Source organism: Bactrocera oleae, chromosome 5, assembly GCF_042242935.1.
Source record: "Bactrocera oleae isolate idBacOlea1 chromosome 5, idBacOlea1, whole genome shotgun sequence".
NCBI lineage: Eukaryota > Metazoa > Arthropoda > Insecta > Diptera > Tephritidae > Bactrocera > Bactrocera oleae.
Window position 1 is genome coordinate 1,660,122 of NC_091539.1, and position 17,484 is coordinate 1,677,605.

The 17,484-nt window shown below is 36.0% G+C and overlaps 1 protein-coding gene and 1 long non-coding RNA gene across 4 annotated transcripts in view; one reads left to right on the plus strand and one right to left on the minus strand.

Annotated features, from left to right (window-relative positions):
* Window positions 1-17,484, minus strand: part of LOC118680296 (uncharacterized) — a 93,524-nt gene that overhangs the window by 31,159 nt on the left and 44,881 nt on the right. The window lies entirely within an intron of this gene.
* The window catches only part of vnd (ventral nervous system defective), a 35,347-nt gene continuing 23,585 nt past the window's right edge, over window positions 5,723-17,484 (plus strand). The window contains exons 1-2 of one of the 3 annotated variants that reach the window (XM_070110532.1): window positions 5,723-6,010; window positions 7,835-8,238. In XM_070110532.1, coding sequence (XP_069966633.1) covers window positions 8,114-8,238 — 125 coding nt within the window. In that variant the 5' untranslated portion in view covers window positions 5,723-6,010; window positions 7,835-8,113. Of the gene's footprint in view, window positions 6,011-7,026; window positions 7,444-7,834; window positions 8,239-17,484 lie in introns of those variants that run through there. The other 2 variants (XM_070110533.1, XM_014242809.3) reach the window with 2 other exon arrangements.

Genomic DNA, 17,484 nt, shown 5'->3' on the forward strand with positions numbered 1-17,484 from the left:
GAGAACTACGTATGAAAGCTCTCAGAAATTCAAAATTTTTAACACCAACATTCTTTGTGAGTTTTGCAAAAGGCGCTTAGAGGAAACGGATACAAAATCATCATGTCAAAACTTTCAGAATGCGGAAACTTAAACAAAAGCTCACAAATATCTCACGGCATTTTATTATGAAGAGAGCTATGAAACTATAAAAGCTTTGGCATTTTTTATATACAGTGAAAATAAATCAATATTTGTTTAAAAAAGGCAAATTTTGCTGCTAACACTACTAGTTCTAGTGATGCTTTGATACTAAAGGCTGCTTTCTAGTGAAAACCTGTAGAAAAGGTAATCTTGAGACTATTTTTGGCACAATTATTAATAACAAAACTATATAGATAGCTCCGTGAATAATTTTCGTACATTTACTATTAAAAACTATTGTATTTGAAATTTTATAGTGAAAGCTGATTAATAATTTAGCACGCAATTAAAATGCTAATTTTAAGCACACACATGAAGAACATTTCTCATCATTTTTGCAGATCTCGCAAATCGATAAAAGCTCAAGTCACACCACTTACCTAATCAATAATCTAATAGTAAAAAATCCTCTCTTGCTTAAGTGCATTATTGTTGAGCTTAAAAGTGGCTTACTATACCGTAAATCGCCCTACTTAAGTTCCTAAAGTAGACTAACCACTTAATACAATCAAAATACTCCATAAATCAAAATCCATAGAAAAGCGGTTATCGTGCGCATTATGGCGAATTCCAATTGAGTATTGAAACTATGCGAGAAGACAAACGCACTTCAACAAACAACTCGAACAACGAGTGGCCAACACATGTAGAACGACATATAATTTGATATACGATCGACTGCGAACGTGGGTAAACAAACGGCAGATCGAGTGTGTGAAGCAAATTCAGTTATGTTATACTTAAACATTGTGTTGACAGCGTACAGCGAGCAGTGGTTCCAAGCGTCCAAAAAGTTTATTTTTTGTATCGAAAGTTAAAAACAAACTCCAAACAATTTTTTGTTTTAAAAATTTAAAAAAATAATAAAAATTCTACTTATATGTATATGTATGTATTTATATAAAAGCTTTCTAATAAAATATTTTTTTAGCTATAAATTTAATACTATTTACATTTTTGTCGGCATTTTCATAACAAGAAATTCCATTGCAACAAAAGCTATGCCTAATCGTTGGCTTTCAAACAATGTGTGTCGGTATATTAGCGCACATAGCCCAGAAGTAAAGTAATTCCAAAAGTATTTGAAAAATTGCCGCGCAAAAAAAAAATGTAGATAATAACGGAGAACGGCAAAATGCACTTGACTTAGCAAACAAAATTTCATGATTTTCCATTACGTGTCAGCGCATTTTTATCTTTTTTTGCTAGGCAATGCCGTGATAGATATGGAAAAGTACAGTGAGGGTATTCATGATGGGTTAGTATATGGAATTTTGCTACATTGCAATAACTAGTATAAGAGCGTATAAATTAGCGAGCTGTAGACGAATTACATCGCGTGGCCGTTAACTCCATTTTGCTTAAAGTCTTCAATATTTGCTAAAAGCTTTATTTTATATTCTGCAAGTCACTATGAAGTCAACGCAGCCGCTTCAAGTTTTACTCCCACAACAGCATACTTCGCGCAGCTGCGTGAGTCGCCCCAAATGCAGCACACTGCACACGTCTTTATCTCTGTGGCAGTCGCATAACTGTAATCACTTTACATGCCAACAAGCTTTGACACAAATCTAAAAACTGACATAGCAAGCGACATTTTTCCGCGAACCAACAAGAAAACATTGCTGCGGCGCTGCAGAGTTGTAATTGTAGTTTGTAGAATGCTACGCTTCGTCTTCCACGAGCTTCCGCCAGTACGCTGTTTCTGAAGTGGCCACTTGAGTGTCGATTTATGTGATGTTATGTGATTTTGGCGCTGCCCATAAGGCCTTTCGACAAAGCGACAACATAATCTAGCGTGTAATTATTTTTAATGTTTGCTATTTTATGCTGAGATTTAATGATTAGAAATGAGGAATTTATGAACTGCGTATGTTTGCGTAAAATTATTCATTATTTGCAAAAAATATGGACATTGCGCTTTGGAAGTAAGATAGACGCGTATCGGTAGAAACAATTGTTCAAAGCTGCGGCTATGTTAATAATTGCAGGATAATTTTGAAGAATGCTGCCGAGCTAAGAGTCCATGTACGGTTAAAAATCCGGCTCTGTACCGGTTACCTAGACCCGACTGTCATGGGAATGACGCTGGTTCATTTGCGGCGTTTGTCGAAGAGTAAGCTCATCTCTAACTGATAGAAACTGACTGATAATTGCGCTTAAAGCGATACTTACTGCTTTCGTTTGCTTGGATTATTCTGCAAAACCATCTATTTCCAGCTTTCTCAGCACATCCACCGACCTAATAAAAAAAAAAAAAATACAAAAAATAAATAAAAAAATAAAAATTAAAAAAAAAACATAGACAAGCTGTAGGCAGTTCTTTAACTACAATCTCACAGCTTTTCCACGCCTAGCTAGAAGAGTGCTTGTCTGTCTTACTTCCGCTACTACTTTCTAAGCCTACTACATACAGCTGTAGTGGTAATATGAAGACAGCACAGAAGTTCTTTTAGTTGAAATCAGCTGCGAGCTTTCCTGTAGATCTGAGCATAGCAATATTTAGCGATATCGAAAGATATGCCTAAACCAGTTATCGTAACTAGCAGAGACATTGCTGTGTTGTAGTTTTAAAGTAGTCTGTAAAGTTGGTAGTCCTTGAATGCATATAAATCCGGTTTCGTCCAGATGCCAACTAATTGAAATCGCTATTACGCTGATTCGAGCTTTTCATGTTACTTATTTTTATTTTATTAATTGAAGTATCTCTCAGAGTGTAGCATAATTCTTTGTTACTCTGCAAACATCTATTGGACGGAGCTGATAATGTGAAGCAGGAGACGAATAATTAATACGGATCTGCTTTGCCTTACATATGGCACTGTTTTGGGCATCTTCAGATTTTTCGTATAAATGTACATACTGTTACTTGACTTGTTCGATAGTTCGATAACTTCCTGAAAGCTGTATGCTTTCTCAAAATCTCTCGAATATTTTTACCAAACCGCTTTGCCTACGCAAATGGGAGTGTTTGACGCATCTTCAAATCGCTCGAGCTCTTTACTCGTATGTACTGTTACTAGACTTGTTGAAAGTTCAGAACTTCTCTCGCAAACTGAAAGCTTTAGCAGATCACATTAAGCTATCGCTTTTCTTCTAGAGTCGCAAAAAACTCTCAACTTGGGTATAAAATATTCACTTCTTTGACTCTGTCTTTTATACGTTCTAGGCGGCTATAGTACAGTAATTGAAGCGAGTTGTGGCTAAGTATTTTTCCATCGGATCCATGCTCTACTCACAGGCGGCCGTTTGTCTACACCTTAAACAACAACAACTTTATCAACACAGAACACAAAGTTCACGTAACCGAAGTAATGATCGGTATATTGGATGGCAATCAATCAAATCGTAAAAATGCGTGAAAATATTATAAAAATATTTATGCTCGAAAGGAACAACAAAAGCTAACAAACAAAACTGAGCAGTCCCCACAGAGCGGTTCACACAAGTGAGCAGTGTTGAAAGCCAAAGCAACTTAAGTCCGACAACAACAATGCGTGGTAATAACAGTTGTGGACGAAAGTCAGTAGCGCGCGATAAACGACAGAGGCAGTGGGGTGGCGGGTGCGGTAGGAGGCAGCCGAGTAACGACGGTGGCCAAAAACCAGTAGTCAAAACAAGCATTTAACCGAATCAAATGCTGGAAGTACAGTGTAATATGACCTTATCATGCGGCCGACTGCAGTTGATCAGCAAACAGAAGCAACAATAAAAACAATCTACCAATGTGACGTTGATGGGGCAGCGTTCGACTGCGTCGAATTTTGGGAGCAGTCGTTTGGGGGTTGCACAAAAGTCATCTAAGGTTAGATAGTTACTGCAAGCGGGCAGGTATTTGCCTTGGCAGCTTGAGCAAATAGAAAATAATAAAAATAAATGAGAAATATAAATATAAAAACAAATAATAAATCGGAAAACCCAAATCGGCAGAAATAAAAAAAAAAAACTTGACGAAATCTGATAAAGCCTACACCGGTGATATGCCACGCCGAGGCAACGTCATAGTATTCAATAATCGTTGTACTGCTTGTCGGTATATGCACTCGTTCATCACTCGTGCGTTCGTCATTTGATCAGATGCCAAGCAGCGAGTGCTGGTCAAGTGATAAGCGCAGTCTTCGTTTATTGTTCTACAGCTTATCACACGCATATTGACAGCGTTCATGATTGCGCGCGAACGCACACACCGGTGAGCGATAGAATGTGGTCGGAGCGCCCATCGGAAACCGCTGGATTGAGAGTATCAAAAAGCGAACTTAGTAAAGCTTCGGTTTCATATGTGGCATGGTCAATGGTGTACAGATCTAAATATGGAAACGGCTTTTACCAATGACATAAATATTTTTCTGAGTTGTTATTAGCTTTGTGTAGCCGATGACTGCTGTGAATGGGAATTTTAAGCTAAAAATATTAGGGTTTGAAGCTAAAACATTATCATAATAGTAATATGATATTTCTGGGTTAATCGAACCAACGGTTAAGACGAAATTTTAGGGTTTAGAAATCATAACACCCGTACCGAGGCAAGATCTCTCACTAAGCTTGAAATATTTAGGAATCTGACAGCACAATACTCAGCTATTCAGAAATACTTTTTAAAGAAGTTTATAGATTTCTACACGAACTGCATCGCTACCGGAAAGGTCTACATCAGAGAATCGTAATTTGTTTTAGGAAACTCGCTTGAAATAACGTCTTCTCTTTGAAGATGGTAAGATATATACCAGAGAAACATATTATGTGTTGCTTTATGAATGAAGTGGTCCAAACGCTATAAGCAACATCATCACCGATGAGAAATGTCAAATCTTGCAGCCCACCAACTTTCTTACAGGGGCGCTTCCCCACACACCGCGCAATTCCGTATTCGTTTACCGAACATATTGATAACACATAACAATGCTGTTGTTGTTGTATTTGCATGACTCGATTGTTGTTGTTGTAACTTTGACTCACTATCAGTTGCACAAATCAAATATTGATAACTACACATCGCCACCAAAAAGCCAACCAACTACAGAGCTATAACTGGGTAATGGTAAATGTAAACAAGACGCACGAGGCCGGCTACCGAGACCACCACCAAGACAAATAGTACAGCACCACAACACAGAACTGTAGTGGAAACAACAACATAGATGGTAGCGAGATACCGAGTTACTGGTTGTAGGTGAAATCGTCAAAGGTGATAGATAGACGACAGCGATTGAATGCTGATCGGTGACTCGGTCGCATGGTGGACCGTACGAGGGGAGTAAAAGGATAGTGTATGGTGTGCGTGCACCGCTTATCAGCAATACGTATCGATGAGATATGGGCGCATACAGGCAAGCCAGCTGGAGCTCATGGACGTACGTAGGCATACAGCAATTGGATACTAATCAACTGGGCGCTATTTGGCACTCGGGTAGGTATTTGTTTATAGGTTAGTTGGTGTACGAGTGTGTTTGCATGTGTATATATATGTATGGCACTACAGTCGTCGTTTAATACCCACATTTCGACTGGTATCGACGATTGTGGGGGCTTTCGAGTAGTGAAAAATCGTTGCGCCACCACTTCAAACGCGACCACAAACGCTAAAGCAAGCACGACGGGCACTGCAGTAGCGATCAGCCAGGTTCTGCGCCAACAAAAAACCAAATACGAGATCGAAGTGCAGAAATCGCGAAGCGCGTGAGCAAACGGCGCGGGTGTAGAGCGTTGAAGGAAAATGGTGAAAATAAATTTATTTTAAAGTCAAACTTTTGTTACTAAAAATTAATCAAACAATTAAAAAAGTGTTAGCGCAAAAAAAAATCCTGAGAAAAAGTGAAATATTAATCAAGTAATACCATAAAAAGCTCAAAAACTAATGTAAAAAAAAAACATATTTTATAATTATTATATTGCAACCAAAAATATAGTACATATATACATTTGAAAAAAAATTAAAAATTTTAGTATAGAAGAAGTTAAAAAGGACAAAAATTTTAACATAAAAATTACTATATCAAATAATTTAAAATGTCACAATTTAATAAAAATTTAATTAATTGGTGCATAAAAAAAATGTTTCACTAAAATTTAAAAAAAAATAGTTAAAAACATCAAATCCAAAAAAAAATCATAAGTTAAAAAAAAAATTAACAAATTTAAAATTTAACCTTAAAAATATATCAAAAATTAATTCATTACTAGATATTCAAAATCAAAAAAAAATTATTTAAAAAATTTTCTAAAATTTTTAAAACTAGAAAAGAATTAAAGACTCGTTGGGCTCCCTGCCCAAAGTTTATGCGTGTTTTCATCGCTGGAAATTTATGACCGACAAATCTTTATTATACGCCTTAAACTGTTAGTAAAACAGTGAAACAAAAATAAATAATGTGAAACTTGACAGAAATTGTTTATACGGTAGCCAATACGGACTATCAGTGACACATAAAACCGAAGCAAACCGAAATAAATTTTATGCGACAGCGTTTAGGCCGATTTATAATTGCAGTTTAAAGTATTTGCCAAAAAAAAAAACAAATACATTTAAAATTAAAATTAAAAAAAAGTAAATAAAATAAATTTAAAAAAAATTTTTTGAATTATATTTAACTTAATAAACAAAATTATTTAAACTTAAGAATAATTTATTCGGAAGTTTAATGCCTTTACAAAACAAATACATACAAAATTGAAATTAAAATAAAAAAATTTAAATAAAAATAAAATTATCTAATCTTAAAAATAATTATACGGAAGTTTAAAGTGTTTGCAAAATAAAAAACAAATACATACATTACATTACAAATTTAAATTTAAAAAACAAAAATTTATTTAAAAATAAAATTTTATATAAATAAAAAATTGAAATTAAAATTGAAAAAAAAATTTTAAACGTAAAAATATTTAATTCGGTAGTTTATAGCGTGTCTTAAAAATAATTCAAATATATACGGACCAACAAAAAAAAAATATTTTTGGAAAAGGTCAACGTTTCGAGTTGCCGACGGCGATTATAAAAAAAAAAATAAAAATATTGATTAAAAATATCGTTGGTATATAATATATTCTCGTGAATGCATACATATATATATACATATATACATTATATATAATACCACACGGTTAGCAGAGTAATCGCACCGGCGCTTATGTGTCATCCTCATTAATTGTTAATTGGACAATTAAAAAGTGATCGTTTTCAAGCGCCTAAACACCACTACAACAGAGACGGCTCTGTAGTGCACATGTTGTTGCTGTCCGTTGCAGTCGTTCGTCAAATTGGTATTATAAAACGATTCATAGAAGTTATCATATATATAAATTTTTACACAGTGCTTCTGACTGTCTGTGCCTTGATATTGATTTGCTATTTCTCTGTAGTACATATAATTAATAAATAAAAATTGCAATATAAAAATATTTTTAAAAAAAATTTGAAGAAATACAAGTATGAAGAACTAGTGCCTAACCTAACCGGCGTTTAGTTTAGGTTAGGTAGAAGTGGCATGGTGGTGCTAGACTTTTTCAGCAAATAGTAATGAATATCAAAAAACAGCACAGATCAAAGTATTTAAAATACATACGCGTTGCATAAAATTAAAATTTAAATAACAAAAATATTTAAATCTATTTTATTTTCATTTATTTATATTTTATTAATTTTATTTTACAGTAAATTAAAAAAATCCAAGGCATAATCAAATTAAATCAAAACTTATAAAATAAAACAATAAAAAGTGCAATAAATAGCGGTTATTAAAAATTATACGAAATTGACAAATTCAGTCTAAAAATCCTTTACTTATATTATATAATAACCGAGAGCCGTGAATCCTGCCTACAAAGTTCACACAGTGTTCACCAACACCGCAAAAAGTGTTTACAAGTTATAAATATTAGAAAATAAAAATAAAACTCAAAATAAAACTTCCAACGCATTTCTCTCGTCAAAATGGCCAACTACAATTCAAATTGCGGCTATTACGATGACTACATCGGCTATTACACCAACACGAATGTGTATCAACAGGATTATTGCATGCAACCGGAGTATGAATACAACAAACATGAATATGAGTGAGTATTTACACAGAACTTTATACAACTGACACATAGCGAAAGACAAATGCATACAAGTATCATGTCATCTAGCTCTGCGCTCAGAGAAATTTTCATAAATTGAGGCACTACAAACTGCCGTCGGCCCTTTAACGTTGCATTAGAATTTAAATTTTTTATAGCATTTAGAACAAGTTATGAAATATTGCTGTAAACAGACAAAATCTGGGATAAGAACACTTTATATGATACTATCTCACAAATAAAATACGAAACTTCAGAATTCGAGGTGAAAACATTGACTTTCACCAAAAAAAAAATCAGAGACTGTTCAACAAAGAAGCACAATATCTGGGGGAAAAAAATTTCATGAAGACATATATTTATATGTATATATGTAGGTCTAAAATAAGCTGTGGAGCTCTCAGTGTATTCAGTAACAGTTGCACAAACTCTTCGACACTTTCTTTCATAGAAAAAGTATGAAGCTGAGTGGGCATCTTTCGTATATTAATTAGAAGGAGCACTAGTACATACCGAGGTCATGAGTTTAGCCATAAACCTTACTGATTGAATAATTTAGCCTATTTCCGACTCAATACGGGGCGAAGTGTGGTTTTTCCCAGAAGTACCTACCAATCTGCCAAATGAACTCGCTTTGGCATAGGATCCGACGACGCAGCACGCTCTAAAGCATAGCAAACAAATCTGATGAAAACGTCACCAAATAAATCCTTGGTGCATTCAAATCACGACTATATTAAAACAAGAACTCAATAAGCATAATTTGCGATGTGTAGAAAAAATCAAAGAGGAAGCCCTCAAAAGGAAGACCACCTTATAAAAATTAGTCTCACTGCCAGAGCTCCAAGCTCTAAATTGAATACCAGTCCCCTTTTTATGAGTAGACTGCAGCTTCGCTTAGATCGGGAGCCATGTGCTCAAGCGAACCTCAAGGCGCTATCGGTTTATTAATTCGACTTTCTTTTCGTTTGACAAGCGCACACTAACGGCTCTTCACCGCGCTCCAAACATTTCACGCGAGCTCCTTGCATTTGAATTGTTATTTTCCCATAATAAATAATAATAAAGCGACAATGATGACACTCGAAAAGTGTAACAAGCAAATAAATTCAAGAAAAATAGTGAAAATAATATAAATAACAAAAAAGCAAAGCAAAGGACATATTAAATGTCATAATGTCAAAGAAATGAAGTGAAGTAAGCGCAGGTGCACGCCGCGACCCGCCGGCTATATCAAGCAGACTCGGAGGATACAGGGGTCACACACACACACGCCCAAAAACACATTAGTTCGCATTTGTTGGCTGTTGTGACAGTGAAGTGCAACAATAACAACACAACAACAACAGCAAAGCCATAAAAAGAAAGTATGTAATAGGAAGTTAACGGTAAAGCTGCCGCTCTTGACATATGAAAATATCAATTTAAATGTTGAGCAGGCAAAAACAATAGCAACAAAGTGGTAAATTGGGAAAGTAGACAGCTAAATGACAGCCACGTCATGTTACGAAGCGGAAGAAAGCGCGAATCTGCCGTGAAAAAAAAAAACGAAAAGCAACTGTCATTTAAATACCCAACAGCGGGTGCGTGTGTGTATGCACCTGTTTATTTGCCGCCCCCTAGAATTAGTTAGAGGCAGGTATGGCGAAAGTTGTGACCCCTTTGGATTGACAGGCGCGCAGTTTATGACAATTTTTTTCACGATTTCCGACTGCACGCTGCTGCTGCCGAACTTTTTCGCTTTTTAATGCAGACAAAACATGCAAACTGTTTACTAAAGCAATAACAACAACATGGTATGTGTGTCAAATGCTGAAATAACAGTAGTATTAACAAAAATAAAAACAACAACAATTTCAAACTAAAACATTTGTGCAAGTTCCCAGGATTAATAAACTTGCGTCTGCGACATGGAGCGCAAAAGGCAGGCGGCAACAAGAAGCGCACTCGAGTGCGTTCAACTGCCGCAAAAGTTGCAAGTTAATGAAAAGAGTTTATGTAACAAAAATCGACAAAAATGAAATAAATCCATAAATGGCGCACAGAGTGGTGCTTCATTTTCAAATAAACAGAATTTGTGATGGGCTCACTTTGCCACAAAACTCACTGGATATATGTTTTTATACCCTGCACAGGATAAATTAAGTTTGTCACGAAGTTTGTAGGACCCAGAAGGAAACTCTGGAGAACCTATAAAATATATACATAAATGATCAGCATGATGAACTGAGCTGATTTAGTCATGTCCGTCTGTCTATATATATGCAAATTAGTTCCACAGTTTTTAAGCTATCGACCTGAAATTTTGCACATGTTCTTTGCTTACTAAGAAGCTGTTTGTTTGTCGGAATGGACGATATCGGACCACTGTAGCATATAGCTGGCATACAAACTGAACAATCGAAATCAAGTGCTTGTATGGAAAACTTTTTTATTTGACGAGATATCTTCATGAAATTTGAAACGAATCATTATCCAAGATAATTATGGAATCTCTGAGGAAATTGTACAGAACGAACCACTATAGCTTATTGCTGTCATACAAACTGAACGTTCCAAATCAGATTATCTTTATTTGTGAAGGGTATTATAGCATCGGTGCAACCGAAGTTAACGTTTTTTCTTGTTTATTAGTTTATTTGCGACAGTGAGGTCTGCTAAATAAATCAGTGACTTTTTGAAATTGTAATACAACACTGCGGCTCTCAACTAACAGCTGTTCGTACACTACTTGGCTAGCTCCTTGTGTTTAACAATCATTTAAACAGTCCATATGCATTTGAAAGCCCAACCACAACGAGTTAAGGGCTGTCAGACATCTGAGTAAATAATAAAGCCGATTTATGACTCCCGGTCAGAGACTGCAGAGCGCCAGCAGTTGTCACACGCAGAATAAATATCTATAGTAAAGCTATAATTTTTTTCCAATTACTTGGCGCTAGCTCAACTTTATAATATTCAAAACTACCGTCAAAGAGTTTGTTGGCTCTAAGCCTTCCGATTTAACGGCATTCTGCTACAATTAGCCTATTTTAGTAACCCAACATTACAACTTAGTCCAAGAAATCGACTGATTTATCGCACTATGCTTGTATATTACTGTCTATTAAAATATCTGTGTGTATATGCGTAGATTTTCAACGACTTTTTTCGGCAATAAAATTATTTTTTCGAACTTCAGATTTCATTGCACTAAGTCACAAATAACAAAGTGGCAACGAGTCACGGCATACAGTTTCAGACTTCGGCGTTTGTTCTTATTTTTGAAAATTTACTTGCCGGCAAAGTACATATATAATACAATAAGAAAGTCGAAATAAATATAAAAACTAAATCGAACAAGAAGTTTTTTTTGCCTCTCCAAAGCTTAATTGGGCACACTTCGACGACAAGTGCGAGCAAAACATTGAATTGGCGGCGAAAATGCCAATTGACATGACATTTCAGCTAATGGAAACAAAAAAATCACTTCGAAAGTGACAATAAACTGAATGGCGACACGGTTTTAATCGACGTCGATATTGCGACTTATTTTTGAACAAGACAGCGTTAAATCGAAAATATCTATGATTTTAGACGTCAAAATTAATCGATATAGTTACAAAAACTATATTGCAACTGAATCTACCAAGCAAACAAAAGTGCTTCCCAGAACTACCCAACAGTCCACCAAGTTAAGGGGGAATTCTAGTCTGGAGATATGAATTTTAGATAATTTTTAAAGTAGCGTACAAAAAATTCAATCAATATTTTTAGTATCGATTTTTTATCGATTATTTATTAAAGTTACAAGAATACAGAAAACAATAAAAAAGAATTAAAAAATTTAAAAAACTGGCAGCTGATGAAGTAGGGGTCTCAAAAAATTGGCCATGAGCATACCCATGATTTCAACGCTCCTAGACATCTGAAATGAAAAAAGAGTATCAATCTGCAATGATGTCGCAATTGTATGAACTAGTGATAAGTAATAAAAAAATTTTAAAAATGGCGACTGCTTAAAAATAAAACAATTTTTTTTACCTTGTTTTATTTTCGCGTATTTTTTAGAAATATTAAAAATTAAAATTTGGGAAAGGGGGGGGTTCATACTCGAGAGAGGTCCATAAAGAAGATTCTCTGAATATTTCAAGTAAATCGGTCTAGTAGAACTCGAGAAAGCGTAGGTAGCGTATTGATAAAGTTTGGTCTGAGAAAAACGTATTTAAAGTTTCGCGTAAAGTCTTTTGTTCGATTAGATCCAGCCGCACCAGTTTAGAGCCAGGTCAGTAAAATTTCTATATCTCCGAAAATAATTTAAATTTTCAAAAATCCTCTCGTAGACATATTCTTAAATAGTCAAACTTTGAAAATATGAAAAAAAGTAGATTCTTTTGAAATTCTGCACTAGCATACCCATTAACTCGCTTTGAAACATGGACTCTCCAAAACGATTATAGATACATAAAGTTGTATCCTTGTTCGAGTTATTTCGCATAGCATTCGACGGCTCCGCTCGCGCTGAAGCTTAGCAAACAAATCAGAACAATTGAAATCACGGCGCTATTAAAACGAGAACTCAATAAGACTTAATAAGGTCGAAACACATTTCAGAACCAACAAAATTCAACCGAAGACCGTTGTTGTTCAGCACCTACCGCCAAATATACACCGTAGTCTTCTTTATAAAGTAGCTAAAGAAATATTACGCCGAGGTTCAGTTATATGACTGACCCGTCAAAGCCGGCGGTATTGACAAATTTTGTCTAAAGTGTAATAATTTTTCTTTGTTCGGATCTTACATTGAGTAGACGCTAAACAGTTTCCATGTATGCTCTTTAGCTCCAAAAGCGGCAAAACGCGGATTCCCATAAAACTAGCTCAGTTTATGCTGAGGAGCGTCCACTTGCCATAAGACAATTTCGGTAGTATGTGTATCCAAGCTCTTCGCAATCGAAAAATTCCGTTAGCAATAAAAATCACAACATTCGGCCAACACTTCTTGGCTCAGCTAAACCCTGACGGCCATTCTATCACTGAAATTGGTCATCCGTTATGAGAAATGTTAGAAAATTAGTTCTCAACTCGAATGTGCCTCAAGATTGATCTTGAGACCCAAAAAGCTGTTTAGTTTAAGCGCACTTTCTTTTTTTTTTTGTATATACACACATATCTTCGCTGAGAGACTGGTCTAAGTCAACGGTGAGAAGCAGGCTGAATGAGCAAAGTTTATACGTCTACTGACAAGTTAAAACGTTGAAATCAAGCCAGATTAATTGTTTTCACAATATGTACGATATGTAAATATAAATATAAACTAATTATGTGAAGACCAAAAACCAAACAAAACAAGTTTTCGCTAGTAAAAGAGTGACATTGAAAAATGAGCTGAAATTATTCATAGGCTAAATCCTTAGAAAGGAAATAGCAGTGTAAGAGAGTCTTGGATGCAGCAAATTAAGACGGATTTAAATACTTCAGCTTGATGAGTGTGGAGAATTTTAAATGCTGTTGGAGAGGAATTAGACAGAAGTCAGGAACGAAGCGTGAAGTAAGTCAACAAAACTAGCACAGGCGCGGTGGAAAGGCGCGAGACGGGAAGACGGCTTAGGAAACTTGTGCGAAACGGAAAAAAGTCTTAAGTCAACCCTCGTTCAACGTCGTCCGTTGTCGGCCAAACAACTTTGTCGATTTGCTCAATAAAAACGCAATAAATAAGCATCAGCGGCAGGCGAGCAGGAAATGACTCGGTTGGAAAAAGAGTTGCGCTGTGGCGCAAGAAGAAGGAGCGGGAGAAGAAATCGAAAATGTCATCGACAACAAATGAGTTAAATGATTTCCGCGTGATTTTATTTCTACGCGCAACCGGATGCGAGTTTAATACTCGCACACACTCTTACATCAAATATAGACGCTTCAATCTGACAAAGCGTCTCGAAGCAGGAAACTCTTGTGGACATGCTAACATGCAGCGTATTTGTTGTAAAGTAATAAAAAATTTAAAGCCGGAAGTTGTTGTTGAGCTGCAACAAATCGGCATTGACAAATACTTGTGATTGGCATTACGAAAGGATTGGAAAGAACGTGTGTGTAAGTGACATAATTATAAGCATCACTGCGGATGGCGGTAAGTGTGTAGCGAAGCTGAGTGTGACTAACAAGCTTACAATAATGGAAGTTGAGGAATAAGGTAAACCAGTTAAGATATTTCTGAGGAAGTATGCCGGTAAATATTGCAATATTGCGTAGAAACGTCTGGAACTTGGTTTATAAGAGATATTTCTCCATCACAACACGGGAATACCTAACTAAAAATAATTTGAGCTCCCAGAAATATTTTTTCGTCCCAGCACAGGAATACCCAACTGAAAACAATTTGGGCTCCCAGTAACTTACCCTTTAGTGCTTGCAAGAGGAGGGACTGATGCCAAAGACTTCTTTCAAATCCTGAATACAATCTATTCAAACTGCCAATGATGTCTGTTGGAGTACTGTGGAAGGTACGATGGTTTAAAAGAAAGACTACGCTACTACACTGACTACAGCGTCAATATCATGAGATCTACGTTAGCAGCACTTATCATATGGTTCTTAAATTGGGTTGCTACGAGAGAAGAAACATGACTATCAAGTACTGGTAAAAACTAACAGTTAGGTTAATTCCAATGTACAGCTGCCAGAGAAGACCATAGAGAAAGTGAGTTCACATGTAAGATAATAAGATCTATATTATATTAGAGTTCATCTATATGCTGGGGCTAGATGATTCGTTGTGACTTAGTGGAGGGCGCAATAGAACATAGGTCGCGGTGCATACCTCTATCCATATCCAAGTGAGTTTACATATAAGACAATAAGATCTTGAATTGGTGATGATAGGCGTTGTGTTCTTTTTAATGAGTGAAGCGAACTTCGCAGCTTATCTGAACTTCCAAAGTACGACCAACCACGTTTCCAAAGCTATAGAGAAACTACAGCCACCAAGAGTACGCACCACGGGATCGAAAAATGTCATTCAAGCAGCTAACATTTTATACCGCAAGCAAGTTAATTGACGTAATAAACTGACGTACAAAACTTCTGTACTCATTAGAACCCGCGCTCCGAGACACCACTTTCGACATGCTTTGGCGACCAGCAGCCCTTACTACTGCTTCAAAATTTGTTTAGCGCAAGTAGATCGCTGTCGGCATCATTTTTTTTTTTAATTGTCAGAAGAATCTTTAACATTTGCCACAACTACAATCCGTCTCACGCTCAATGCAAGCCGCAGTAGACTTGCACAATAGCCCTGTTAGGCAACAGACGGCTCAGCCAAGCTTAGTTTCAGAAAAGTCTGCACTAGTTTCGAAAATCACGACAAATATAAATATATTTAGTCAACAAAAATGTTTCAGCTGCAAACTCGGCAACTTCTTTTTAAGACAACACATCCACACAAGTGCATACCAGGAATTCTACGACCTAAAAAATGCTCGCAAATTTGCCAAGCTTGTCAAAAATTAATTAAAACCCACAAAAACATGCGACAATCAATGGCATTTATGCAACAGCAAAGTGCGTAAGATAAACATAAATAAGTTAGGACTACAAAGGATTTGCATGGGGTCTTAGCAAACGCTTGTAAGCAGCGTCTTTAGCGAGCTGCGCCATTGTAGGCGAGCATAGGCAACTATTTAAACTGCTGTAAAAACAATTTACGTGTCAAAGCAATCGTCAAAACTGAAGAATTCGCCAAAGAATACACACACACACAAATAAAGAAAAAATTCTCGCTTCACACGCTGCAACAGCAAATCAATCAATTATTTTGTGGGCTAAAACCGATTTAACGTAATGAAATTGCATTTAAGAAGTAGCCGAAGACGCATGCGCAGACACAGCTAATGATTTTTGTGAGCGAGCGCATAGTCTTGTGGCATGTTTCGTAATCCAATGTTACGGCATTGTTATTGCAAAGGATCAGCCGGCAAAAAAGTAGCGCTAAAGCCCGAACACTAGTGCAAATGTGACATATATACAAGTATGCCAAATATCTATGTATGTACATATGTGTGTATGTGTGGCTGTGTAAATATTATATTTCTCGGCATTACGTCCACTTTGTCACCTTCGCATTGAAAGCGCAGCATCAATCAGCAGTGATCCGCAAGGCCTTTACCTTTGTCACACATACACATACAGTGTACAACAGTCAGCCTCTCACACGTACGTATATTTCCGGCTGTATGCGTGAGAGTCAGTGTGGCGGCAATGCATTTGCTATGTGCAACTTTGCGCTTTGTTGTTGTAGTTGCCACTATATGCTAGTAGCATACAAACACGCACACACACATATATACATGTAATTGTATATAGATACATATTACATATATATATACAGCGCTGAACATATGTTAGAGCTCGCGATTGGGTTTTTACGCATTGCTGCAACACATGTGCAATCGCTTGGAAATTCTAGTTCCGCCTTGGTTTTTGTGTGCGCGGTCAGTGCAAATAGTCACATTCACACACACACCCATAAACACACTCATACAACGCCGAAACGCTTGTTGTTTGGAAATGTTATTCTCTATTATTGTTAAAACTATTATATTTTGTTTTTGCTGTTTATATTGTTTTTGTTAAATGCTGTCATTCATGTTGTTTTTGTTGTCTACAAGATATTATTGCATTGATACGAGGATAAACGGTGCCTCATATCGCCGGGCAATTGTAATTGGGTTTGTGGGCCTAATCGTCACATCTACCTTCGGCTAATCTCGGCTAATACTGTTTTCTCTGGCAGATTTCAGCAGATTGACTGGCTGGCAGAGCCAAGCTGGCATATAACGGTAGTATTTGGTTATTTTTGTTGAAAAATGCAGCATACACAAACATTAAACGCACATATTTTAAAGTGTTTGTTGGCTAGGGGCAAAATATTTCGATTTTTCGCCAAATAGAAATATATTTCAAAAGTAAACAAACGAAATTTAGAAATTTAGATCAAATAGTTTTCTTCTGAAATTTGAATAAATAAAAAAAAATCAGATCAGATCATAAAAATTAAAAAGGAGGAAAAAATTAAATATTAAATTAATTATACTTTATAGGTCTCCGACGTTTCTCTCTGGATGTTACAAAATGCATGGCGAACATGTCCTTTTTAGGGTATACAAATATAACTTACAGAAATATTTTCGAAATTATTATCAAAAAAAAACTATTTTAATTAATTTTTGAATTATATAATATGTTGTAGTCTACTTTCCGGCGTCT